This window comes from Schizophyllum commune (genome assembly GCF_000143185.2).
Source record: "Schizophyllum commune H4-8 unplaced genomic scaffold SCHCOscaffold_10, whole genome shotgun sequence".
Lineage (NCBI taxonomy): Eukaryota > Fungi > Basidiomycota > Agaricomycetes > Agaricales > Schizophyllaceae > Schizophyllum > Schizophyllum commune.
In genome coordinates this window covers 116281-140586 of record NW_026089547.1, presented here as the reverse complement: position 1 = coordinate 140586, position 24306 = coordinate 116281, and the positions used below count along the sequence as shown (strand labels likewise).

General features: G+C 55.6%; 11 protein-coding genes and 1 non-coding gene across 12 annotated transcripts; 5 read left to right on the top strand and 7 right to left on the bottom strand.

Moving 5' to 3' along the window:
* Window positions 1-341: 341 nt before the first annotated feature.
* On the top strand, window positions 342-1261 carry SCHCODRAFT_02691587 (uncharacterized protein). The gene is made up of 3 exons (XM_003028762.2): window positions 342-456; window positions 514-765; window positions 840-1261. The coding sequence occupies exons 2-3, from the start codon at window positions 526-528 to the stop codon at window positions 1140-1142; spliced, it is 543 nt and encodes a 180-aa protein (XP_003028808.2). The 5' UTR covers window positions 342-456; window positions 514-525; the 3' UTR covers window positions 1143-1261.
* Window positions 1173-3503, bottom strand: SCHCODRAFT_02635870 (cytochrome P450). Its single transcript, XM_003029083.2, has 14 exons — window positions 3301-3503; window positions 3134-3242; window positions 3017-3081; window positions 2944-2953; window positions 2749-2892; window positions 2522-2697; window positions 2370-2458; window positions 2204-2317; window positions 1941-2153; window positions 1799-1887; window positions 1626-1746; window positions 1476-1568; window positions 1361-1422; window positions 1173-1309 (listed from the first exon to the last, which is right to left on the bottom strand). Exons 1-14 carry the CDS (start codon window positions 3482-3484, stop codon window positions 1222-1224), a joined length of 1557 nt encoding a protein of 518 aa, XP_003029129.1. The 5' UTR covers window positions 3485-3503; the 3' UTR covers window positions 1173-1221.
* Window positions 3504-3681: 178 nt separating this feature from the next.
* On the bottom strand, window positions 3682-6341 carry SCHCODRAFT_02635869 (cytochrome P450). The gene is made up of 15 exons (XM_050345891.1): window positions 6125-6341; window positions 5954-6062; window positions 5832-5896; window positions 5757-5766; window positions 5562-5705; window positions 5324-5499; window positions 5161-5249; window positions 4993-5106; window positions 4731-4943; window positions 4597-4685; window positions 4425-4545; window positions 4272-4364; window positions 4158-4219; window positions 3762-4111; window positions 3682-3703 (listed from the first exon to the last, which is right to left on the bottom strand). Exons 1-14 carry the CDS (start codon window positions 6315-6317, stop codon window positions 4024-4026), a joined length of 1566 nt encoding a protein of 521 aa, XP_050198361.1. The 5' UTR covers window positions 6318-6341; the 3' UTR covers window positions 3682-3703; window positions 3762-4023.
* A 1025-nt stretch (window positions 6342-7366) lies between these two features.
* Window positions 7367-8872, top strand: SCHCODRAFT_02635863 (uncharacterized protein). Its single transcript, XM_003028763.2, has one exon. The coding sequence runs from the start codon at window positions 7476-7478 to the stop codon at window positions 8637-8639; it is 1164 nt and encodes a 387-aa protein (XP_003028809.1). The 5' UTR covers window positions 7367-7475; the 3' UTR covers window positions 8640-8872.
* A 38-nt stretch (window positions 8873-8910) lies between these two features.
* SCHCODRAFT_t193 lies at window positions 8911-8989 on the bottom strand. The gene has a single exon. It is a non-coding gene; the product is annotated as a tRNA-Arg (tRNA).
* An 804-nt stretch (window positions 8990-9793) lies between these two features.
* On the top strand, window positions 9794-13804 carry SCHCODRAFT_02711678 (uncharacterized protein; the record flags this gene model as incomplete). Its single annotated transcript, XM_003028764.1, has 14 exons — window positions 9794-10027; window positions 10078-10233; window positions 10287-10365; window positions 10516-10589; window positions 10638-10657; window positions 10710-10777; window positions 10806-10896; window positions 10948-11160; window positions 11225-11262; window positions 11886-11998; window positions 12053-12160; window positions 12330-12529; window positions 12605-13475; window positions 13562-13804. The coding sequence occupies 14 exons, from the start codon at window positions 9794-9796 to the stop codon at window positions 13802-13804; spliced, it is 2508 nt and encodes an 835-aa protein (XP_003028810.1).
* Window positions 13805-15042: 1238 nt separating this feature from the next.
* SCHCODRAFT_02550531 (uncharacterized protein) lies at window positions 15043-16493 on the bottom strand (the record flags this gene model as incomplete). Its single annotated transcript, XM_003029085.2, has 7 exons — window positions 15043-15187; window positions 15228-15325; window positions 15376-15588; window positions 15701-15954; window positions 16013-16080; window positions 16152-16239; window positions 16310-16493. The coding sequence occupies 7 exons, from the start codon at window positions 16491-16493 to the stop codon at window positions 15043-15045; spliced, it is 1050 nt and encodes a 349-aa protein (XP_003029131.1).
* A 289-nt stretch (window positions 16494-16782) lies between these two features.
* Window positions 16783-18154, bottom strand: SCHCODRAFT_02512091 (uncharacterized protein; the record flags this gene model as incomplete). The annotated part of the gene is made up of 8 exons (XM_003029086.2): window positions 16783-16989; window positions 17052-17159; window positions 17210-17318; window positions 17372-17537; window positions 17590-17692; window positions 17743-17932; window positions 17984-18026; window positions 18073-18154. 8 exons carry the CDS (start codon window positions 18152-18154, stop codon window positions 16783-16785), a joined length of 1008 nt encoding a protein of 335 aa, XP_003029132.1.
* A 636-nt stretch (window positions 18155-18790) lies between these two features.
* Window positions 18791-19232, bottom strand: SCHCODRAFT_02670817 (uncharacterized protein; the record flags this gene model as incomplete). Its single annotated transcript, XM_050346623.1, has 2 exons — window positions 18791-18920; window positions 18991-19232. 2 exons carry the CDS (start codon window positions 19230-19232, stop codon window positions 18791-18793), a joined length of 372 nt encoding a protein of 123 aa, XP_050198360.1.
* Window positions 19233-19760: 528 nt separating this feature from the next.
* Window positions 19761-19919, top strand: SCHCODRAFT_01174207 (uncharacterized protein; the record flags this gene model as incomplete). Its single annotated transcript, XM_050341172.1, has 1 exon — window positions 19761-19919. One exon carries the CDS (start codon window positions 19761-19763, stop codon window positions 19917-19919), a length of 159 nt encoding a protein of 52 aa, XP_050198359.1.
* A 712-nt stretch (window positions 19920-20631) lies between these two features.
* On the top strand, window positions 20632-22377 carry SCHCODRAFT_01158695 (uncharacterized protein; the record flags this gene model as incomplete). The annotated part of the gene is made up of 13 exons (XM_050341124.1): window positions 20632-20672; window positions 20731-20765; window positions 20817-20849; window positions 20909-21062; window positions 21151-21212; window positions 21268-21355; window positions 21406-21507; window positions 21593-21744; window positions 21810-21825; window positions 21887-21929; window positions 21982-21990; window positions 22042-22079; window positions 22146-22377. 13 exons carry the CDS (start codon window positions 20632-20634, stop codon window positions 22339-22341), a joined length of 969 nt encoding a protein of 322 aa, XP_050198358.1. The 3' UTR covers window positions 22342-22377.
* On the bottom strand, window positions 22288-24229 carry SCHCODRAFT_02635844 (uncharacterized protein). Its single transcript, XM_003029088.2, has 10 exons — window positions 24115-24229; window positions 23643-24041; window positions 23434-23586; window positions 23301-23379; window positions 23210-23244; window positions 23081-23154; window positions 23006-23025; window positions 22878-22948; window positions 22720-22760; window positions 22288-22663 (listed from the first exon to the last, which is right to left on the bottom strand). Exons 2-10 carry the CDS (start codon window positions 23880-23882, stop codon window positions 22516-22518), a joined length of 861 nt encoding a protein of 286 aa, XP_003029134.2. The 5' UTR covers window positions 23883-24041; window positions 24115-24229; the 3' UTR covers window positions 22288-22515.
* Between the last annotated feature and the right edge of the window lie 77 nt (window positions 24230-24306).

Here is a 24306-nt window from a genome sequence, read left to right as displayed (position 1 = left end):
GGGAACGTTGGCGTCCATGTATGTCGCTGCTTGGCAAAAGCGCCAAGTAAATAAAGGTACATAGGTACCCATAGTCCTTTCGACAAAGGGCGAGAGGTATTCTTGAGCAGTATGACTCGTCACTTTATCTGTCAGCGCTATCCCATTATTTCTTCCGCATATGAACCATACAGGCAACCAGTAGTTCAAGGAGGACAAAGTTCAACCTTCTCCACGTGATCAACCGCCATCCGCTTCCGCTTCGGCATTCGCCGTATAACATCGCTCTTAACTCCAACCACCATGTCCGCCGCCTTCTTCGATATCTTCGCCGGCAACGAGGAGGAGCACGCTTTACATACCAAACAGTATCAAGATACGCTGGATCTACTCTCTCGGAAAGCCGAAAGCTACGGCTTGCCCTCGAAGCCCGAGGATCTCTCCGAGGAGCAGCAAGATATCCTGAAAGACCTTGATGTATAAGTCGTACACGCGCTCTCCGCTGCTTCACTTCTGTCTGACCCTCATTAAAAGCGCTCGCTCATCATGCGCTTTCATCATCCCGAGCCGCTCTCCCTCGGCAGGCTGATCATCGATCTCGACACGTCGCCCGGCCTGTCTAAGACGCGGACGAACTTCCTCGCGCTATGTACGGGGGAGAAAGGGAACTGTAAGAATGCGCCCAACAAGAAGCTGCATTACAAGGGGTGCCCGATACACCGCGTCGCGAAGGGCTTCGTGATGCAGGGCGGGGATGTGTCGCGTGGGGATGGAAGCGGAGGGGAGGTGTGTGCCGGCCTGCGTCTCTTCGATAGCCTCCCAACGTCCCGCAACCTCAAACTGACCTTTCATTCGTCTAGTCCATCTATGGCGCTAAGTTCGCCGACGAGAAACTCGGCCTCAAGAACAGAGCCGAATACGGCAGTCTCGCGATGGCGAACTCGGGCAAGAACAGCAACTCGTCGCAGTTCTTCATCGTCACGACGGAAGACCCGTCAAAGCTGGCGAAGCTCACGGGGAAGTACGTGGTCTTCGGGAAGGTGAGGTTGGACGGAGAGGAGGGTACGACGGCGCGGAGGGTATTGGAGAAGGTGGATGGGCTGGCGGTGGGGGATGGGAAGCCGAGTGTGCCGGTTTGGGTTGGGGATTGCGGCGTGCTTTAAGCAGGCTATGCCGCTTCACGCTCGTCAGCATAGTGATGAAGAGATTGAGTTGTATTCGCAGCGTATCCCGAGCGCTCTTCTAATATTCCACCCCTTCCGTTGAACGTATCATTGCCTCCGCCGCTGAGCTACGCGGCACGAACGCAGACTTGAAGGGCTTCGGAAGCCTGTAGCCCCATCAACAATGCTCTTCGCTGGCATCCACTCGACCAACTCACTGAACCAAAGACGAGATCCATTCCCGCCGCGGCTTGACGGTCGTCCCGTCCGGCCGCTTTGCCTGGTATCACGTGTGAGTGCCATATAACCGAACAGTTGAGCGCTGGAGATCACCTTCTCGATATTGTAGACGCGCAGGATAGATGCAATCATCAACCAGACTGAGTCGTAGGCCATGTGGCGACCTGGGCATGCACGACGGCCAAACTGCAGGACAATGAGTCAGGAAGACGTGAGAGATCGAGAGAGGGAGGGTCCACGTACGCCAAAGACTATCTTCGCCGGGTCAGGTACCTTGGGGTCGAGGCTGCCGTCTGCAGCTAGAAACCGCTCGGGCTTAAAGGCGTAGGAGTCGGGGTAGATGTCCTCGTTATGCGCCATGGACCTGAAGCTGGTCAGATACTGCTCCGATGGGACTCTCATCTCCACGCGCTCACCAGATATTCGGGATAATGATGGAGTCGCAGGGGATCGCGTATCCATTGTAGACGTCAGGTTGATCGCCATTGTAGGCATGCGAGACGCCCTACGGGACGCCTTGTGAGCCAAGGGACCCTTGCACGAGATGCAGAAGCTCACCGCGGGAACGACTGGTCTATACCGCGCGCTCTCCCGCACGATTGCGGTGGTATACGGCAGCTGTGATGCGTGCTCAAAAGTGGGGAACTGACCTGGCGCGCCCTCGGCAGTCTGAAGTGGCCCGAGGACAGAGTCGAGCTCAGCCTGCGCACGTCGCTGTATGTCGGAATGGTCCAGCATGGCGAGTACGAAGTTGAGGATGTTGGTGACCGTCTTAATTATATGAGTACGAAAACTCCTCATGAACCAAGGTCATCACCCACTGTATCTGTTGCCGCGTTATACATCGTCGCTGCCGCGTCGCGAATCGCGCGCTCGTCGCCACCCTTCTCGAGGGTGGTTCGCACGAAGGATTGTGCAGGGAATGAGCCATCGGTCTATGTGGACGCTAAGTAATGTGACTACTAATGAACTTTGATGCGGACATACCAAACTCTTTTTTACTTCCTCAAATGGTTTATCCACAATTCCTTGGGCTCGAGGGCGCCACTCGCGCGCTACGCGCTTGAAGTCGGCGCCTGCAGATGAGAGATAGATTTTTAGTAAGCACGAAGAGTTCACTCAATGGCGCCGCTGCGCACCTGGCATCCAATTCGGCACGTATTTGAGGGCTGGGATGTTGTTGACGAGGTACGAGCCTTGAATCGTGGATCCTGCCAGCATATGCATGAGCTCTCGCGCATCGATCACGCGCTGGTCTTCGTCGCTTTGGATGTCGACACCATAGGCTATGCCGAGGACCAGTGCGCCGGCCATGCTGAAGTGCACGGTCAACACTGAGGGTGGTAGGAAGAAGTGATGGCCTCACTGTCGGGCCATGACCTCGAGGTCGTCCTCTCTTGCGCTGAGCATGGAGCGGAGGAAGCGATGCACAACCTTCTTCTCTAGAGGACGGAAGCGCACCGAAGCCGACTCGTGGAAGACGCTGTGGAATAGCCGGCGTCTGGCGCGCCTGGTGCTTCGTCAGCGACAAGATAGGCGCGCGGGGATGTCGTCGGCTTACCACTTATCGCCTAGAAACCGTACAAGAGATGGCAATGAGTCATCGAAAATACTTTCGGTAGTGAACACCTTACCGTAGGGGATAAAAGAGAAGTTGAAATCCATTCCCATGAGGTCGATTGCCATGGGGAAGGGTGGTCTGTCGTGATAGTCAGACATGAGTGTCAGCAGCTGACGGAAGTCAGACGAACCGGCTGGAGTAATATCTGGATCGCTTTTCCAGCAGTTCATTGCATGCCTCGTACGTGTCCAGAATAACGATGCTCTTTCCCGCTACATTGAGATGAAGGATGTCTGTGTCTGCGACGGATACTAGGTTAGTTACGTTGCACAACAGTCGGTCGGATCCCCCACGTACCATACTGTTTTGCCCACTCCATGTACTTCTCCCACTCGTACATGCTCGGCATGTCAAAGAAGTTGCCTATGAGTGGCAGCCCCTGCGGCCCAGGTGGGAGGGGTAAGTAACGCTTCCGCCTACGAAGACCCACAGCGATCATGACCATGGCGAGAAGGATAGGCGAGATGAGGAGGAGCGACATCCCGTCTACGATGTTGATGAGGAAGGGGGATGATTAGGAAGGCCGTTGATGACGACGAGTCTCTTATATAGCCTACTCACCAAGTACGTGCTTGCCTGCAAGCTAATCGCTTCGGCGGCGTTGACGCGCTGACATTGGAGCAGCCTATCCAGAGCCACATTGGCGGTCATAGACGATAACGCGGAAGATTACCTACGAAGAGAGCGGAACAACTTCTAGCTGCGGTGAAAGAAGGCCTTATCAACGTCACAGGAGTGCTGGCTGCAAGGTGACATACACACCTAAATAGGTTGTCTCCAACCTGTGCGACCCTCGGCAGGATAGTAGCTTACGTCAATGCCTCACGTATTCATAGCGCGAGAGCACCCTGTCGTGAGCACAAAGCTGGAAATAGTCCTTAGCCACCTTCCAGCGGTACAGACCGAGAACGGGGGACCGTCACATCGAATCCCGTACAATTCGGCGATCCAATCCTAGTACAGCAAGTCATGGTCAATTCGATGAAGGGAGAAATAAGACCATCAGTTCCCTCGTCGCGCTCAGTATTCCATGCCCTCCGTGGCGCGAATCATCTCGGCCGCTCCTGCGTTGCGCGGGGAAAGAACACACTTGAGGTGCTCAGGGTTCCTGGCCGCGCATCAGCTGGTCTCAAACGAAGTGCCTGCGTACTCACTGGACCAACGCAGAAGCCCACTCCCGGTGAGGCTCGATAGGTTTCCCATCTGCGTCCTTTGCCTGCGCGCGTGGGTAAGCCGCGCGCAGAGGCGTCTGATCCACGAACGCGTACCTTCTCAATATTATACACGCGCAAGATAGACGCGATCATGATCCAAACCGAGTTGTAAGCCAAGTGACGTCCTAGGCAGACGCGGCGACCAAACTATCCAGGGGAGACTGACGGTCAGTAAAGCTGAGGGCCCGGAAGCGAAGGTTAGCGCACGCCGAAGGCCATGGTTCCCGGGTCGCGGACCTGTGGGTCGAGCTTGCCGTCGGCGGACAGAAATCGCTCGGGTTTGAAGGCGTATGGGTCCGGATAGGTGATCTCGTTGTGCATCATGGACCTGGAGATGTATGAGTGCTACAGTCGAAGAAAAGGGATGTAAAGGACCTACCACACATTCGGTATGATGATAGACCCGCTTGGGATCGCGTACCCGTTGTAGATGTCCACCTCAGCGCCGGAGTAGGCGTGAGTGATGGACTGAACTCCATGAGCGAAGGGTAGAGTCGCGAGGTTGAAGCTCACCACCGGCGTGACTGGCTTGTACCTCGAGCTCTCACGCACGAGCGCGGTGATGTAGGGAAGGCGCGACTCGTGTTCAAGGGCTGGCATCTGGCCCGGCGCTCCCTCTGAAGTCTGCAGCGGTCCGAGGACGGTGTCGAGCTCGGCCTGCGCGCGGCGCTGCATCTCGGGATGGTCGAGCATGGCGAGGGTGAAGTTGAGGAGCGTGACGACGGTCTGGGAGGGTCAGTACACCGGGGCATATTCCAGAGGCAGACCCGCTTACCGTATCGGTACCACCGTTATACATCGTCGCCGCCGCGTCTCGGATTACTGATTCGTCCGCGCCCTTCTCGATGGAGTTGAGCGCGAAAGACGGAGTCGGAGAGGCTCCGCTAGTCTAGATCCACGTCGTGAGTCGCATATCGTACAGGTCCTACGGCGAGAAGCGTACCATACTCTCTTGGACCTCGTGAAAGGGCCGATCCACGATCTCGTTCCCCAGCCTGCGCCACAGCCGCGCCACGCGCTTGAAGTCAGCTCCTATGCCGGGCGCGTCAGCTCTTTCCACGCAGCGCCAACTCTCTTGTTCCCAACCCCTCACTCGAACCACTCACCCGGTACCCACTCCGGCATACATTTCAGTGCAGGCACGCTATTGACGAGGTAGGAGCCTTGGATCGACGAAGTGGTTAGCATGCGCAGAAGGGCCTCCGCGTTGGTGACGTGCGGGTCGTCCTTCTTCTGGATGTCGAGGCCGTATACGATGCGGAGGATGAGACGGCCGGTCATACTGGAGTGCGTGGTCAGTGGTGGACAGCTGGATCAGGGGACTGGATGAAGACGACTACGTACTGTCTGAGCTCAGCTTCGAGGTCGTCTTCTCCCGCGTTGAGCATGGCGCGAAGGAAAGCATGCGCGCCCTTGAGTTCGAGAGGCTGATAGTCCACGGACGCGGTAGCATGTAGGAAACCGTGCAGCAGGCGGCGTCTGGCGCGCCTGATACATCGTCAGTTCAGCTGAACAGTGGAAAAGGGGAACAGTGCAGACCATTTATCACCTGAAAGTCACAAAGGTGGTATCTACGTCAATAGGAGGGATAGCTCACAATAGGATCCCGCTTACCGTACGGCACGAAGGCGAAGTTGAAGTCCATGCCCATGAGGTCGATGGTCATCGGGAATGGTGGTCTACGGCGCAGATTAGCCACCGTCCCTGTATTCCGCAGCAACTGTCGGCCAACATACCGGTCAGAATACATCTTCGAGCGCTTCTCCAGCAGCTCGACGGCCGCCTCATAGGAGTCAAGCACCACGATGGACTTCTCGGCGACGTCAAGGTGGAGGATGTCGGTGTCTGCGGGTAAAGACGACGTCGGCACCGACATCACAGCGAGGGAAGCGAAAGTAGATACGAACCGAACTCCTTCGCCCAATCCATGTACTTCTCCCATTCGAAGCGTTTGGGCATGTCGAAGAGGTTGCCAACGAGCGGTAGCTTCCTAGGGCCTGGGGGAAGGGGGAGCGCATCGCGGCGGCGGCGAGAGTAGAGGTAAGCTACGATGCCGACCAGGACGGCAAGGGGCGCAAAGCTGGAGTTGGCGAACGACATTGTGAGATTGGAAGAAGAAGCGGGAAAGCGCTGGGTGAGGACTCACGCGTATGGATGCCTTATATACGACCTTGTAGATTTATTCATCGAAGGAAAGGCTCAGGAGTTCCTATTCAAAGCGCGGCGTGGGATACGTTGCAAGGAATCCCGCACAGTGCATTGGTCGTGACCTTCGTGAATTGGACGCGTCCGGTGACCATGCCTTGGCACCCCTGGGGACAGTTCACCGTGAATCGTCAGTAGCTATCTTGAAGGTAGCGCACCGTGGATGAGGAGCTCAAAGGTCAGCGAAGTCTTCACTTGAGGTTGATAACGAGAAATAAATTGATGTCCCGGAAGTTGATTACCGCCTTCGAGAACGAGGGCTACGAAGACATTGACCCCCGCATCCTTCCACAGTACGTAGCGTCGAGCAGCGATTATCTCTCGATGCTGTACGGGCTATGAGATGCTGGTCAATGATAGGTCCCATGATCACTCTTGACGAGCACGCGCCTTTTGAGCGAACAAGCAAAGCCCAAGGAGAGCTCCGACGCACGAGTACATGTCAATCATACTTTCTTATGAAGGTGTTCAGATACTCTGCGTGCCCTCATGCTCCCTCGGACAGTCCGATAGAGGTGGAACGGATTGCTTCGCCAGCCAGTTCGCAAAGATCGCCAGATAACCTGAACTGAGATTAGTCTTGGGATTCTGACGGCATCCCGAGCGAAGTCCCAATGCCATTCAAGTAAGTCACAGAGGGCCTCTGCGCCCTAGGTCTGTCTCATCTTCTTCGCATACGATGTACCCCGAAGGCAAGCCAGAGCTGATTCTGCGCGCGCTTCAGAGGCGGGGGTCATAGCGAGAACGTGAGAAATGATTCTATAGAGTGCTATAGTTCGACATCTTGAGGCCTCATATGATTAGTAAGCGCTATTGGTGTCCGGATAGGCATTCACGGGGAGAGATGGTCGTCGAGACAAGGAACTAACTGTTATTCCTTGCTTGCCATCATCCTTCGTTACGGTCACATGCCACGTGTCACGCGTGCCGAAGTTCAACCTGAACTTCAACCACCATCACCGCGTCGGCTCTGTTGCTCCTTCCACAGTCGTGCGAACCCCTCGACCGCTTTCTGGGTGCATTGTACGCAGCCACAGAGATAGGGTCCTCAACATGCAGACGCCCTCCCGTTACCGCGGCCTTCCAGGCGCATTAGACGCGTCGCTTTACGACTTCGAGACTTCGCCGCCGCGCTCATTTGAATCTCCCTCATCTTCGTCTCCAAGTCGCAATAGCAAGACACATGAAAAGGGCGCATCTTTTGCACCCCGGAACCCAGGCCCGTCAATCTTCGAACCCCAACCCAAAGCTCCCAAACCGTCTTTTCCTCGCGCGCCACGAACTGGCCTCGGCTACCTCGCAGAACTCGCGGATGCTCTGCCTACCATTGAACCTCCCTCGGACTCGACCTCTTTCTCCAATCCACTCGACACTTACCTCGACTTCGGCGCGCGGCCAACACGCGGCCTTCCGCGCCAGTTCCCGAGCGAGAAACGCTTTCCGCACGTGCAGGCTCAGGCCGCCAAATTTCCTCCCTCGACACCCTCCCCACCTCCACTCTCGCCCCAGGTCGCCGCTCTCCGGGAGCGCGAGGCCTCTGAAGCGGCGCGTGGCGAGGAGGAATGGGTCCTCGCCGGCGGCACCCTCCGTGACGCGCATGGTAGGCGCGACCCCGCGCGCACTGCGGCCGTGCGACGGCAGGCGCTGCGCAGGATACGCATGGAGGAGCGCGAGCGGGTGAAGCGGGGTCGGTGGGCGGCGTATGAGGCGCAATGGGGGGTAGTAGCGCGCATGCCGGTGGGCGTGGTGCGGTTTGCGGACGTGCCGTGGCCGGTGTTCGGGGTGGAGGAGGAGGGAGAGGAAGATGAGGAGGACGACGATGGCGAGGGCGGTAGCGCTCCCGTCATGCCTGGTCTGTTTGGTGCGCGGAGCAGCGGGGAAGCGGAGGGATGGGGTGGACGCGCGATTCGACCCGAGGACGTGACGGAGGCCGCGGTCGAGAAGTTCATGCGTACCGCGGCCGGGTACTCGAATCCGACGGATACTGGGTGCTCCAGTCAGAGACACCCCACTCAGTCTGGCTCAGGCCAATCCTCACCGACCGACAAACACGCCCTCCGCGACCGCGTTCGCCGCGGACTCCTCCGCTGGCATCCGGACAAGCTCGTCGCCGTGCTCAGGCGTGTCGCCCAGGAAGACACCGAAGACGTCGAGCGAGCGGCGCGCGTCGTGTTCAGCTCCCTTCAGGGTATGAACGGGAGGATTGGGAGCGAGTGAAGATTGGAGCTGTATTGAGAGGATTGAGATCGAATGAAGTGATAAGCGAGGTTGAAGTGAGAGAATTGCGTACTAAATAGAGTGAGGATCCAAAGTCGAAAAGAATGGCAAACATCGGGCGGCGCATGCCTGGTAGATGCTTGGTCCGGGCGTATATGAGCCTGTATGTGACACACTTGAAGAAGCTAGACAGACGATGTAATAAAAGTAGGGACCAACTGCCCTTCCGCATCGTCAGGAGGGACAAAAAGAGAGGGTTATGCCACAAAAATGACCACCGCAGGGGTCGAACCTGCAATCTCCTGATTACCCAATCGTAGTCAGACGCGTTGCCATTACGCCAGGCGGCCGATACAACACGCACTACTAGCAATACCATGGAGTATAAAAGCAATGTATATATCCGGCTGCGATTTCGAAAGCACTTCCGGGCTAGGTGAGCAAGGCAGAAAGCCCGTCAACTAGATGACTGATCAGCATCGAGGTCACGCTTCAACAGAGCGACATGATGGCAAGCGTGTGAAGATCGCCAACGCGTGCTTTGGATTGAACGCTCATGCTGGAAGGGTGAACGCCGCCGGACTTCAATGAGGGTCGCCGCCCAGCTCAATGCTGACCCGCCTATGCTGTGTATGCTCAAATGCTAGCTCGTCAACCCCATAGATCGACTTCACTCTGATGCTTCGTGCGCGACCCGGCGTCCCGGGCGAAGCAACGAGCAAGCATCTCGTCGTCGAGCAAGCCCTCTCAGATTCAATGCTCAGCAGCGACTGTAGCCGAAAATTGTACGCCCGACACTCCTGCCCCCCTGAACCTCCGATGTCGACGGTCTGGAAGATTGCTGTCACTGATCTTCTGCAGCCGCACGTCTACTGCTTGCCATCGCTGTTTGTCTTCATGCCCGCGCTTGACGCGATGCTTGGGAGCTTTGCTCCAACGTAGCACGCATCTCAAATGTGCGCCCGACGTCCTTCTCACCGTCTGTGATCTAATCACGATACAGCCTCGTCCTTCATGGAGTAAACACCCGCTCAACGACCGCTAGGGGCCATCGCTGCAGTAGAATTGTATCGGCCTGCTCTCTGTATCGACCGACCTGATATACAGGTCCATGCTGGCTAATCGCGCATGAAAAAGTCCCGACCTCACTCAGAATGCCTCCGTCTCTCGATTTCACCTCGGAGCCCCAGGGCATGGAGCCGCACATGAAGCTGGCAGGGCTTGCGGTACAGTCGCTCATGATGGGAATCTTTTCCGCCCTCGTCTTCGCGATGGTCTGCCTCCTCTGCCGTCACGCCACCCCGCAGGACCCAAGCAACCTCCAACAACCTCCAGACCGGCGGCGCCTCCTCGCTAGCTTCATTATCCTCGCCCTCATGGTCACAGGCGTAAGTCGGAGCAGCGCTTTGCAACACCGTATATCAACAGAAGATTGTAGCATTGGATCTGCCTCGTCATCCGCGCCTTCCAGGGCTTCGTGTGGCGGACCAACGGCGAGCATCCGGCTATCTATTTCGCGGAAGTAAACGATCCAGCTGGTTCAGCAAGGTTCGCCTTCCATGGGGCGACAATCGTTGTCGCGGACCTCTTTGTTGTGTGTGTTGGCTAAGCTGAACTCGAAATATTGCTGACGCTCGGCTTTCCTAGATTGGCCGCCTCTACGTTATATGCGACTACTGCAAGTCAGTGGTCGTCGCCCCGCTCCTATGTCTGGCTGGGCTAGTCGGTGAGTCCTATGAGGCTATCGCGGACAATTGCATGCCAACTCCTCCCGAACAGTATCCTCCGCCGGCACTACATATGCTTACAGCGCGGTCAGCACATACATCACGATAGTGGACCTTCGAGAGATCTCATTTGGCTCGCCCTCACTCAGTACAACGCCCTGATTCCCAGCACGCTTGTCTATCTTCATCGCTGGAGGCTCGCGCGCTCGATTTTTACTATTCTGTAAGTACGTTGGTTCTTGCGACTTGCCTTCTCATCAATTTATCACAGGACCAATGTCTATTGTACGGGTGCGTGCGCAACTTCTCATGTTTGCGATGAATTTTTACATGTCTTCGACAGCTATGATCGCTTGGCGCATCAGACGGTACCATCGGGGCACCGGCTGCAAGATCAGTACGCCTATAATCGTGCGTTCAAGCCGCTACATCTCACAAGGCTTCACTAACGCACACTTCTCCCTCCGTATCATATACGCCTTCGCCCAGTCCGTTGTCATCGTCATAACTGAGAGCGCGGTGCTCTACACGTGCGTACTCCTTGCGTCGACGCCGTTCTTAGCGAAATCATCCACAATTAGCTCCGCCGTGCTCATCGCCCAGGTCGCCTACGAAATCGACCATATTGCAAGCTACTTCTTGGTCGACAGTATCCCGACCATTGCTGCGCTCACCGCCGTCCTGGTCCACGCCCGCGCCGTGCTCACAAAGGCTCGCGATGTCTATAGCGGATGCGAGTGGAGAAGTCATGGTCTGGAGAGCGAGATGATGGAGGACCGTCACCGTGCCGCAAGGTGGCGTGCCGAAGTGGTAGATTATGATTCAGATAATGCTTGAGTGAACGCACATCCCTTACAGGTTTGATGGACTTGCCATTGTCTGTAAACAGACGTCGCGTGCGTGCGCGTGTCGAGGGAGAATGCGTGACCGATATCAACTGTGGCTCTGGGTAATATTGAACAATATAGACGCTGACATGGTCTATCTCTGTCGTCGATATCGCAGTACAAAGGCCGAGGATCGAAACCTGAACATGCGCCACACAATGTTTCGGCTTTTGCCGACCCTCACCGCTCGGTCGCCAAAGTTCGGCGGCTTTCTTCGCTGCCTCCAAGACTGAAGCCATATCCTGATGGATGCGGCCTCTCTCGATCTGTCCAACCTTCATGCCATTCATTGCCCCCTCCCTGATCTGATCGTGACGCCCTTCATTCTCCGACGCTCTGGCCGCTTGTGACTCAATCTGGCGCTAACAACAAGAACGATGAACGGGACCGGGTGCACAGACCTGGTCATGAGTCACCGCGCTGGGCCATATAAAGCTTGTTCGAATCGGTCTTTCTTCCTCGCCCCTTTCCTTTCCCCTGCCACGTGGATATGCCCACCAACTTGTCCGCTTCGCCGGCCATGACTCTCCTCCCAATCGAGATTCTCGACCTTATCATGAGCTGCGTCAAAGGCCCAGGCAACCAGAGTTCTCTTCCAAGGGACTCCAATAATACCACTCTTGCCTGTGCAGCGCGTGTCTGTCGTATCTGGCACGAGCTCGCCACCAATATTTGTGGCAAGAAAGCTATTTGCTGCACGTTCTACGCCTCCTTCCCCGCGATGCATGGCATTTTGTCGAGGCGAGTCCTAGACCTTACCTTCTGACGTAGCTTTTTGACGTGATCTGACGCTTTGCAGCACTGCAACAAGGACGACAAGAACGACGACTACCACGCGCCAGATTATGCGTGTCTGGATCTCAAAGTTCATTCCCATAATCCGTCGGAGCTTTGCGAACCTGTTTTCGTGCGTGAGAGCTCTGTGCTATTCGTCCTCGCTGTGGCCACACAATGCTGAAATTACCTTCTGCAAGATTTTCCGTCGTTTCATCAAAGTATCGGAATGAGAGCGCCTCCTACCGTACACGCGCAAAATTCGCATTTTTGGGGTCTACAATGCGCTTTATTGGGAGAAGCGAAGCTCGGACACAGTGTCGCGTCTTGCTCGTGAGGGACATGACCACGCCGGCACCTCATGCGGGCCGACCATGATGGCCGGCAACGTATGTCGCCAACTACAGGAGACGCTCGTGCCATCGAAATTTACGCTCTTCCCTGCGCTTGATGAGCTCTGTATCGACTCAAGCATGGCGTACCAGTGGGGGATCTGGGAAGCGTTTGCAAGCGGCAGACTGAAGAGGCTCAGGATGGATCGCAATCATTGCGATACACTTGATATATTGACATCCAGAGCATCTGCGATGATGGATTCACTTCGGCTGCTCCGCATAAACACCGTATCCCCTGCGACGCTAGTTACCTTCGCCAACTTGCAGGACGCCACTATTTGCCACGCGGATGAAGCGGTGTGGGACATCCTCTCGACGCTTCCGCACCTCACGAATCTGATCACGACAATCGACCACCCATTCTCATCTGACCAGCCTGCGGAAAGAGCTGCCCTTTTCCCCAAGCTCACGAGACTCAGCGTATCTTTTAAAGGCGGCTACAACGTGCGCGCGCTCAGGGCTGTCTTGAGTAGTGCCTGCACAAGATTATCCTCGCTCAGGATCTATATTTTTGAGCCTCCCGACCTCTTCAACGAGCATGGCATCGCTCTCCCATCCTACGTCTGCTCGTTATGCTCCCACCACTTGGATAAGCACATCCTCAGAAGCCTCGACGTCGCATTCTCGGAATCCTGCACCGGATCTGATCTTCGGAGCATGTCCTTTGATAGCACTATTGTCCCGCTTCTCAAGTTCAATGCCCTGGGGAAACTTTGTCTCGCCCTCGATTCAGCACACCTTCGAATTGAGTCCGACCGACTCGCTCGCATCATGGAAGACTTGCCTAAACTGGATTACCTCTCGCTGGAAGGATGCTACATCCCAGTGCAGGGCTTGCAGGTCTTGGCGAAGCTTCCCTCTCCGCCTCAAGACATCAGAGTATTGGTGACGGACGTGGACGACATACCAGGAGAAGAGACTTGGAATACCCTCCCGAGTTCAGCAGCCGAACTTGCCTGCTTGGAGCTGAACATGCGGGAAGACGATCGCGAACGTCAGCGGATGGATAGATGCGTCGCATACGCTCGTGTTTTATTTCCCAAGGCGCAGAGGGTAGGCCTGGGGTATCCCTTCTGAAGATGATCCTGGGAAAGTAGTAGTCGAGATTGGCTTGTCGGCTTTATTTACAATTCATACAGATACACGACTACAGATGTAGTCCAATATATGGCTACGGACCTTTGGACAAACCGTACGCCACCTACTCCGCCAATGGATGGCAGATCTGTCTTAATCAGACGACTTCGCGAGCTACCTTAGTAGCTCGAAGAACTGAGACCGCATCCGCGTTGCGAGGCGTAAAGACGCACTTGAAGTGCTTCGGATCTTTGCGATGCAATACGATGCCAGATGTTAGCGCGGAATCTATTGGGAGACATTGAAAATCACGTACTGTATGAGGGCTGAGACCCATTCACGGCGAAGCTCAGTGATGGATCCGTCCGAGCGCTTCGCCTACAGCGAGACGTCAGCCAACAGGGCCACATCATGCGCCACTAAAAGAGCGACACACCTTCTCAATGTTGTACACGCGTAAGATAGATGCAATGGTAATCCACAGCGTGGAGTATGCTACGCGGCACCCGATGCAGTTCAGCCTCGTACGAGGAGAAGAGTGCTCACCCGAAAATGATCGTATGGCAACTATTTTGTCCAAAAATTAAGGCAGGACATTCGAACGGGCCATAGGACACTTGTGCTTTGCATTGCCACTTATATTTCGGCCTATAGCGGTACATTACACTATTTCGGGTCCTGCACTCTGGCATTTCTCGGTGGATTTCCGTCTCACGGGACAGTCGTCAACGAGAAGAACAGTGTGGTCAGTATGCTTCTGCAGTACATCGATCTGAGGGCACTCGCGAGATTTGGCTCATGAGAGCACTCTGCATGGTGAGCACTCGTGTGACACTGCAGCATCCACGGATGGGACGTGTGCGGGGTGCCCTGAAGGCAGAATCCACGGCGAGGCAGGTAGCAGCGCGCCTTTCGGGATTTGCCGTCCTTGCTGGCGGCCCGGGGACCTTACGGCAATTTCCGCGAGACGGTTCGACTTGCGAGCTTCATAACTTCGGCTTACTCTGTGCCCATACCAATGATTCCATGCGACGAGAATCAAGGTAGCCGGACACTTGTTCTCCTCATCTCTTTGTATCTATGTCAAGCTGGCCGACACAGATCGCAAGCGCCGCAATACCGGGCATCGGAAGATGCGGAGCAGGCCAGCCTCCAAGTACGACTCACTCAATCAAGCGTATATCTGTTTCTCAATCACGCCGGCGTCAAGTTTGCTAGGCTTCGATGCAAGTAGCCCTATAAACGAGATATTCACTGACTTGAAACAAATTTTGCGCAGCAGACCATTTTTCAGTACCCGAAGACGACTGCAAGCAGCACACCGTCAAAGGCAGAAGATACACTGCATGAATCATTTTCTGAATTACTGCCTTAAGCATTCTAAGCACGTATAGGAGAGCCAATGAATGACCCCTTTAAGCGTCCTAGTGTCTCGAGAGTGCCGCGAGGGACCTCCCGACCGTGCAATGTCCCGCCGATGGTAATGTACCGCAGAACTCGCTGACGATAATACACCGTCCACGCAAAGTGTCCCACAAAACCCCTAAAAAGGGTTTTTGGACAAAATAGTTGCCATATGATCGTCCCTTGGGCGGACGTTCGGGTCCAGCTTGCCGTCCGCATCGAGGTAACGCTTGGGCTTGAAGGCATAGGGGTCGGGGTAGGCCTTCTCGTCATGCGTCATAGACCTACGAGGCCATGAGCGGAGGAAGTAGCTGCGGAAATTACCTAAACGGACCAGACGTTGGGTTGACGATCGAGCCGCAGGGTACAGCGTAGCCTTTGTATATGTCAGGCTCCACGCCGTTGTAGGCGTGTGAGATGGACTTATAATGAGAGGTCAGCGATGGAAGTACATTGAGAACAAGGGGCGCACCATCGGTAGGACAGGTCGGGAGCGAGAGTTTTCGCGCACGAGGGCTGTGATGCAAGGGAGCCGCTCTTCATCGTCGAACACCGGCAGTTGTCCAAGTTCGCCGTCCGCTCCTTGCAAAGGGCCTAGTAAGGCGTCTAGATCGCGCTGCGAGCGACATTGCATGAATGGGGTGTCGAGCACGGCCAGCACGAAGTTGAGAATCGTGACCACGGTCTGTAGGCGGGCGTCAGTTCGAAGCCGAGGTCCCGGAGTATCACGACCGAAGAAGCGGCGAACTTACCGTGTCCGTGCCTCAATTGTACATCGTAGCCGCCGCGTCGCGAACGGCCTGATCGTCGCCGCCCTGCTTGAGAGAGCAGAAGACAAAAGATGGCTTCTCCGGGTTCCCATCTCTGCTTCCAGGTCGTCTTCGCCAGCGTCGAGCATGTTCAAGTTGCGGAGGAAGGTGTGCGCGGACTTGAGCTCGGATGGCGGCTTTCCCGTGCATTGATTCGCGGGCGATACGCTGCCGAGCGCGCCTGCGGATATGTGAGCCAGACTGGCATGTACGAGTGTATGAAGCTTCTTGCCATCCTTCTCCTATGGCGAGGACACGGTCGTTAGGACCACGGTTCATTGAGGACGGGGTCCACTTTACCGTACGAAATGAGGGCGAAGCTGAACTCCATACCCATAAGGTCGATTGTCATAGGAAATGCGGGTCTACTGTTATCTTCCGTCAGAGCGATGTCATGCGGGGGCGGCGACCAAAGCGACACCGCAAAACTTACGCTTACCGGTCGGAGTAGTACCGGGCGCGCTGCGCCAGCAAGTCACAGCACGCTTCGTAGGAGTCCAAGATAATCACCGATGTACCAGCCGCATCTAGATGAAGTAAATCCGTCCCTGCATGCGCTCAGTACTGACGGCTAACAGTGAACTGATCAGAGCTCACGAAGTTCTCTCGCCCATTGCATATACTTGTCCCACTCGTAATTGGAGGGAATATCGAGCAAGTTGCCGATAACTGGCCACCCTTTAGGTCCTGGAGGAAGGGGGGCACGATGGTGGCGGCGGCGGATGGCACACGCCACGCAGGCGAAGGTTGCGGCCATAGCAGAGAGCGCTGCGAGCGTCATGGTATGCGTAAGAGGCGGTTGAAGACGACGAGACAGCGTCATGCATCTCAATGGGTCTTATATCGACTACTCACAAGGACGCCGCATATGCAATTGGACCAGGTCTCGAAACGTAACGCACATGAGGGATACTGAGAGATAATGCACGATAAAGGTGTATTGCCCCTCTACGTACGGTACAGACTTCTATCTGTGGAGTCGTCGTTAGCTGACGATTGCAGCGCTCGCACCCCCACTTACTCGAATACTTCATGTCCACTGGAATCGCCCCGCTACAAGCGCGGCGAAGCTACTTCATTGATAGCGAGGTGCTGTGCAGAGGTACTTCGTAGGTGGAATTCTGCCTCGCCAGGGAGATTCCGTTCTTAGACAAAGAAACGCCCGCGCCCGAAGCACCGTTGGGACCGGACACATCGGAGACCAAGTTGGTAGAGACGTATAGTGTTGGCGAGCTTTGGGTGGTCGATAGTAGCACCACTAACGTGGGGTACACCCCCTTGTCGGGTAAAGTCAGTCGACCCCATGATTTGGTACGACGAGATAGCCAACCGAACGCACCGCTATTGCCGGCATGAGCGTGCCCAGCATGCCTGCCGGTCCCATGTACGTGAGGTTGGAGTGGAAGATGCCGGCGACGTCCGCGAGGGTTATGACGAGATAGGCGAGCTGGAGGAGCGTCAGACCGGCCGACTCGAGCCCGAGAGCGATACACGTACCCATATGCAGCTATATACGCCGCCAGACTCGACGAGAAGGACCATGATCTTCTCCACGCGCGTCTGCGATGCGCGGCCGAGGGCGGGCTTGATGCTACGCCGGTAGGTCCTGGACGGTGTCAGTGGGCGTCGGGTGGTGGAAGAGCCCGAGAGCGCACGGACCATACTTTGACGCCGACGAGCGCCGTCACGAGTACGTTCGTGAGGAGTACGGGTACGATGGAGGTGAAGGCGCGTAGGTAGTTGGCGCTTCTGTCAGGGAGGTTCCACGAGTATGCGGCGACGCCGTACCTCGAGTATGAGTAGGCGAAATCGACGACGCTCCCCGCTATTGAACAGCATGGTTAGAACGTATCGATCGATTGAATCAGAAGAGTTACCTATAGTGCCGAGTATAGCCAGAGTGAGGGATAGTCGAACAGCTTTGCTGTCCGGCCAGAGGACCCACGCGCGCCAGACGACTATGATGTCTGAGGATATGTGCTGCCGTATGATGATCAACATGAGCATTGCTATGTTTTCCATGCACTTACATTGATCCGCGCCAGGACAAGCAATGGAGCAGCAATGTGGCGGAGGAGGTCGGTAATGGCGTTGGTTCGAAATGGTGCGAGGGCGCTCAAGACTTCGACTCTTGTGTTGACAGTGAACCAGACCGTGGATGTGGCGAAGAGAAGGGTAGTCATGCCGCCGACGAAGTAGCGACCGACGTTGTTGCGTCGTCTGCGTGATGGGGTGAGGCGCAAATTCCTCTACTGTGCACGGGAGACTCACGAAATCGCAGAGACGGCGGCGACGTACAGCGCAAAATGTATGCCTTGCGCAAGGTCAGTACCGAGCTGACAGTCAAGAGAGAGCTTTACCATAGAAGAGCGCCAACAGCATGGCATTGACAAGATGATCATGCCATATACGGATGTAGATTGCGAGTGTTGGGTTCTCCATGGCTGGCGTTCGACGAGACCTGCGAAAGGCTGGCAGCGCTGCACCTTATGTACGTACCGCGTATGCTGGGGGCTTGCGATGAGTACCCTGAGACACATACCGCGATCATATACGAGATGACTTGGTGAGCAGCAAGGCGAGATGGAAGGGTCAAGGTAACCTTCGCTCTATGTTATCGAGCAGGTCGACCAAAAGAAGTTGTTGGTACGAGCGTTCCTGATCTCCAAGGTCGATGAGCGACATGATATCAGTCCTCGTTCTGTTCATGCGCGACAGCGAGCCATCTCTTGGATGATTCTAGCAGGTAAGCCATCTCTTGTTCTTGATGCATCTCCCGCGTTTACACTTCCCACAAGTGTTCGAGCAAGTCAGAAGCTTGTTGAAGGAGAAAATCGATTTCAGGGAACGCGCTCGATTCGTAGAACCAGGTCGAGATACACTTGTAATATGGCCGCAGGTCGTGAAGGGTCTGAAGCGTAGCGGATGAAAGCGAGTCATGGCGGCTTGATGAACGGGCTTCACGGCGGCCCGCGGCTCGCCGCCTGCCTTCTTCCCTCACCACGATCACCGCCTTCGCGATCTTCCTCCTCCCCTGTACCTCAGCATCTCTTTTCTCAATCAACACTCCTATCTATCTCACATTCGCCTCTGCAACGATGTGCTGACGACTGAGAACGACTGGGAAGCTCCTCTCGCGAAGTGGGGAGAGGCGTGAATGGGAGTCATGCCGAGTGTCCTGCGAGACGATGATGAGGGTGCCATGAAGCTGGAAGCGAGCGAGGGATGGATGGACAAACGTGCGTGATGCCTCTGACATCGTCTGTATCTTTGCTGACTATCTCCTGCCAGCGGTCAGCGCGCCCCTGGAGAGGCCGTCAATCATCCATGCGACCGCCCGCGATTGGCAGAGGCCATGGACACCCCCACGACACTTTAGACAACCGGAAGGCCTTCGCGAGGTGTCCGAACTTTGGGGACCCTGAGCGTCAAACTTGCCAGAACGTACACTCGCCCCACAAGCCTGCGCGACGCAGCAGGCCGACCGAGAGTCGGAAGTAGCGACCTTCGAACCGCCCATCGACGATGCGCCAACCGTCGCGCCGGACGCTCTCTCCCTCCTGCCCGCCCGACCCGGCCCCGACTTGCATACCAGCTACTCGAGCGCGACGACGACTTAGCACGATCGACCATCCTGTCGACGCCAGCATCCTCACCCGAGCGTAGTCTCCTCTAGTCCGAGGCGATCGCTCGAGTGCTCGCGTTGAAGACGGACGCAGCTTGCAAGCCTTCGACCGTACTGCCCCAGCCTCAACAACTCCCGCATGTGCATGCTACCAACCTCGGCGAACGACGCGTTCGACGCCTCGCTCTTCTACCCCCCTCAGGATCAAGGTCTTCGCCGCCTCCGATCTCGGTAGTCCTATCTTCAACGAGGAGGTCTTTGCCATCTTCTCGGACCCGAGGTGCCGCGCTAGCCGGCCAGCGCACACCTCAAGGATTAACGGAAAGCTCGCCGTGCGCGCGCCGTATCGATGCCTTCCGACCCTCCGGGGGATGCAAGCCGTTGTCGAGATGTGGCCTAGGACCTGGCCTGAGACCCTCGCGCATGCCCTCAACACCGCGCACTTCGACGCTGGCGCATCTGGCCGTCCTGCCCCTCGCATGCCGCTCGCCAGAAAGGCAGCGACGATTCTCGACTGCCTCGCCGTTCCTCAACCGCCTCGCCGCCGCCGTCGTCCGGATTAGCGGTCCGACCGAGGCATAGACATGACCGCCAATCTTCTCAACGATTGTCGAACGGCGCCGCGCAGCATGCGAGCCTCACTGCGACCTTCGGCGTCGCCGTGTTCCCCGCCCGCAACATGCTGTCGCTGATCTTTGCTCTCTCATCACGCCACGAGTCGTCGACCGACGCATCGAGAATATCACTTCTTGATTCCTGCCGCCTCAGCACCTTCTGTCCATCCCGGATCATAGAGCCCTCAATGCGGACTTCGCGATATCGACCTCGACATGATCATCGAGACAGATTGGTCGAGCCTCGAAGTATATCATCATCCCCGTTCTCATCTTCGAGATCATCCGCGACTGCCCAATACCTACTTCGAGTACGCGCTACGCATCACGTCCTTGGTAATAGTATGATGCCTCTTATACGATGTCGTTTCCCTATCACATCGACCCCGCATCTGCACCGGCTCTCGCGCTCAAGCTGAAAACCGGAACATGCGCTCTTGCGGCTTCCTCTTCTCCCGTTAATATCATCTCTGGTCGGAAGTCGAGTCCCTTCGCCCGAGCTTCAGATCATGTTCGACCTCTCACCATCGCAAGAAGGTGAACCGCCTCAGATGGCGAACCTCGGGCGTTCAGAATCGAAGACGAAATGCGTATATATGTCCGCGATAGGCGGGGGAACTGGATCTTGAAGCCAGCCGAGCGCGTTTAGGTTGTCATTAACGCGCATACCAGCCTCTTCCATGGCCGACTCAGTCGCACTCAACGTCTTCGGTCAGGCACGGTCCGTGGCTCAAGCTTCTCGATGATCTCTTACTCAAGCTCACCGGCTCTCCTCGTAGCTTTGTCCATGGCGCCGTGCACATAATAGCTGCGTGTGAGTCCTGCCCTTGAACTGCGCGGCTTACTATCTAAAACAACCCATCAGCGATCCTCGTCCACGACCACATAGACACCCTGCGTAGGTGTTTCCCGCTGGCGCGGTGTCCTTTTGTGCTAAGCCCTACTTCCACCGCACAGCTTCTGAGATCGAGTATGTGTGGCGGCGTCCCAAACACCGGGCCTCATACGTCTTCTTCCTCTTCCGCTATATCTCTCTCATGCTGGACTTGACGCTTGTGCCGCTTGAACTATGGGAAGCCCCCTACGAGGTGCGCACTGCCCACCTGACGCTGTAACGCACTCATATGTCGTGATAGGCGTGAGTAGTAGCAAACTTCCCAGAGCCACTGCGCTGAATCTTGATCTCGTATCCCTGCTAGATGTGTGCATGCCTGGCTCTTTGAGTACCTCGCCATGACGGTAATCGTGATTGTAGTCAGTGGTGAGTGCTGCATGCCAGCGTACCGCGACTTATCTCACGACTCCTCACACTATAGTGCTAATGTCGCTCCGCGTGTACGCCATATTCGGACGCGACCGGCGTATACTATGGGTATTAGTCGTCTACGTCGCCGCTGGCCTGGGGTATTCCTTGGTAAGGCCGCGGTTCTCTCTCAAGAGTGTACTTCACGCAGTCAGCAGTGGATCGCGCATGGCTCGGTCATCGTAGCCAACGAAGCAGGCGCGCACTGGATCGACGAGATACCTCCCTGTCCGTTGCCGGTACCAAAGATAATGTATGTTCTCATGCCTGCCTTGGCAATGAAGCAGTCTCTGATGCACCTATAGAGCGCGACGTGGGTAGTGACCTCGTCCCATGAGCGCTGTTGACCCGTTGACACTCACAGGGATCGCTGTCATCTGGATAATTGTGATGGTGTACGACCTCATCATTTTTTCGTTGACAATATGCAAGACCGTCAACGCGCTTCGCAAGCCTTGTATGCCGCTCACCCATCTCTTGCTACGAGACGGTAAGCGAAGTTGGCTTTCTGATCCTGGTGCAGTGGACTGACTGATTGTCGAACTTGAAATACAGGTGCCTTATACTTTGGGTGAGCAGTGGCTATCGCAAACTGTCACGTTGCCCTACCTCGCATTCTGACCGCTGCAAAGAACCGCATCTATGCTCAACTTCGCGAATGTACTGTTCTTCTATGTGAGTTGAGGCTCACCGCGTGTTACTGTCCGCTGAACCATTGCTCTGGCAGAAAGTCGGGGTATGCGGCAACTCTTCCATCCACGTCGTTGAATATAACATCGTCTCCTAGCCTTACTTTGCGGCATCCACAGTCAACATCGGCGTCAGGTACGAGATCCATATATCTTCCGTTGCGGGCGGTTCTTATGTTGGTACCTTGGTGTCGTGGTATAGCATCTCCGCCGCCTTGGCGTCGCGCATGATGCTGCACCTCCACGAGGAGACGTACATGCGCTCGGGCTACGGAGAAGTTCACCTGACATCGATGAACACCGCGCATACGGACAGCTGGCCACAGATAGTTGGACTGTCCTCTACGGCAGAGTACTTACTAGACGACGATCAGTTGGGAAGGGGCTCCTGGTCATAAATATTCTCATAGTTATTCTCGTCAAGTAGCTTATCAAGGGGGTTTCGTGGAGTGGGAGGTGGTCGAATGACATCGACATAGGACGCATCTAGCACAATCGAAGCACCTACAACACGGCCATCCGAAGCATCGCGCCCCAGCGCGACCGAGCTCGAGAAGTCCCTCGTCGGCTCTCTAACCGCCTTGGCGAACCTTCAGCAAGACTGCACGCGCATGCACGAGTACAGCGGTGATAGCGGCGACCGGTGGAGTGCAGTCGACGAAGAAGTGTTTCGATATGTGGCCGACTTCGTAGGTGATACGGGATAGGATCACGACTGAGCTAAAGATGCAACAATTTGTGAGATAGATGGAGAATCGAGTGGGAGAGGGACCAACGTGTAGAGTGCGGCGCTCTCGATGATGATGACGATGACTGACTGAGAACATTGAATGCAAGTACGAAGCGTGAGGATAAAAGAGGGGGGACGAGCGCATGGTGAGGGCATGGCATTAGCTGATCCGTACGTGTTCCCATGCGAAAAGTTTGTACGAACCTTTATGGTTCTGTTTACCGTACGCTCCGGGTTCTGATAGCGAAGCCGCCAGATATACCAGACAATCATGGCTGCAAGCGAGATTACATCAGTTCGGAAGAGCACGGCGCAAGCAGTCGCTTACTCACTGGTGCAGTAGACAGTGGTACTAGACATTGATATCAGACAACGAGAAGCGTTTCGATAAGCGAGCTTTGACTGACCAGATGGTGCAGACCGAGAACGACAGTCTCCATCGGTGCAGCGCTATGAGCGTCTCTGGCTTCGATTTGTCATACTGTGCCCGTGTGATCAGTAAGTTTCGCACTTCCCTCCAATGTTAGTGTACGAACCACGCCATATGCGTATGTACAGCCGATACAGGAGGCTGCATATGCGTCGCGTCGTGACTTAGGTGCTTAGCCGTAGTCGACGACGACTCACTGGCGAAGCCAAGGAGGAACAAGAGCGGCGCGATGACTACTGACTTGCGGTAGTTCCAGATGATATAAAGTCGAGCGATCTGCATGTTCGGGTAAGTATAGGGACTCGAGGATGCGAGAGGAGAGAAACTGACTACAAATATATCCGCAATGACGCTCGTCGCGCCATGGAAAGCGAACTTGACCATGCCAGACCTTGTCGATCCTGCGTAATACGCCAAGGCCATATGGCCACCGCGCCAGAACACAAATGCCTCGAAGGCTCTGACAACGATAGCTATCCAGTGCTGTAGAGTTATGGTCGGCTAGTGGATAGACAGGAAAGGGATATCCATTTACTTACGGTTATGGCGGTGACGGTGAGGATCGCCAGGCCAGATATAAGCCATGAGTTGACAGGGCGGTCGTGCGCACTCTGCCGCGGTTGTGGGCGACGGCATAGCAAGTACAACATCGCAAAGGCCATAGCGATGAAGATTCCGTAGAGAACTGATTGTACGGCGAGCCCCGCGAGCTTCATGAGGGGCTTTCTACCGTCGGGCCATATCTCAGAATACATACCAACATCTTCACGCGTCGGCATTGCGGTTGGTTCATGCATTGCAGGGTCAGCGATTCCGCGCGAGGCTTTATAGGCGAGGGATGAACACCTCTTCCAGCGAGTAACACGCCACGGAGACGCTCCTATCCATCATGAAGGCAGCTGTCGTAGGAGTGGCGATGCGGGCACAGTGTCAGGGAGCTGGAGAATCAGATAAGGAATTCAGAAATTGGCGGTCAGCACGGGGATTAGCACGAAAGGAAGGGAAACACACCGCTTTCCACCGAATGTGAAGGTCAGCCTTCGGAGAGATGCCGCCGTAGCTATCAACAGTTGTACGCGATAAGAGCTTTGCATGGCGAAATGTCCTTTGAGCAGTAGATGGTGATCTTGAGAACCGCACGCATCGGAGGGGCAATATATTCATTGGAGTCAACGATCACGGAAGACAATCCTCGCCGACGGA

Coding starts and splice junctions, on each gene's coding strand:
- SCHCODRAFT_02691587 (XM_003028762.2), top strand. CDS start 526: ATGCGCTTTCATCATCCCGAGCCGCTCTCCCTCGGCAGGCTGATCATC. Junction 766..839: donor GGGATGGAAGCGGAGGGGAG/GTGTGTGCCGGC, acceptor TCATTCGTCTAG/TCCATCTATGGCGCTAAGTT.
- SCHCODRAFT_02635870 (XM_003029083.2), bottom strand. CDS start 3,484: ATGTCGCTCCTCCTCATCTCGCCTATCCTTCTCGCCATGGTCATGATC. Junction 3,243..3,300: donor GGAGTGGGCAAAACAGTATG/GTACGTGGGGGA, acceptor TATCCGTCGCAG/ACACAGACATCCTTCATCTC. Junction 1,423..1,475: donor GCGTCTACAATATCGAGAAG/GTGATCTCCAGC, acceptor ACGTGATACCAG/GCAAAGCGGCCGGACGGGAC.
- SCHCODRAFT_02635869 (XM_050345891.1), bottom strand. CDS start 6,317: ATGTCGTTCGCCAACTCCAGCTTTGCGCCCCTTGCCGTCCTGGTCGGC. Junction 4,686..4,730: donor ACAAGCCAGTCACGCCGGTG/GTGAGCTTCAAC, acceptor CATGGAGTTCAG/TCCATCACTCACGCCTACTC. Junction 4,112..4,157: donor TGGGCTTCTGCGTTGGTCCA/GTGAGTACGCAG, acceptor ATGCGCGGCCAG/GAACCCTGAGCACCTCAAGT.
- SCHCODRAFT_02635863 (XM_003028763.2), top strand. CDS start 7,476: ATGCAGACGCCCTCCCGTTACCGCGGCCTTCCAGGCGCATTAGACGCG.
- SCHCODRAFT_02635844 (XM_003029088.2), bottom strand. CDS start 23,882: ATGCCGACGCGTGAAGATGTTGGTATGTATTCTGAGATATGGCCCGAC. Junction 23,245..23,300: donor GTTCCTCCTTGGCTTCGCCA/GTGAGTCGTCGT, acceptor ACGCATATGCAG/CCTCCTGTATCGGCTGTACA. Junction 22,949..23,005: donor TACCACTGTCTACTGCACCA/GTGAGTAAGCGA, acceptor TCTCGCTTGCAG/CCATGATTGTCTGGTATATC.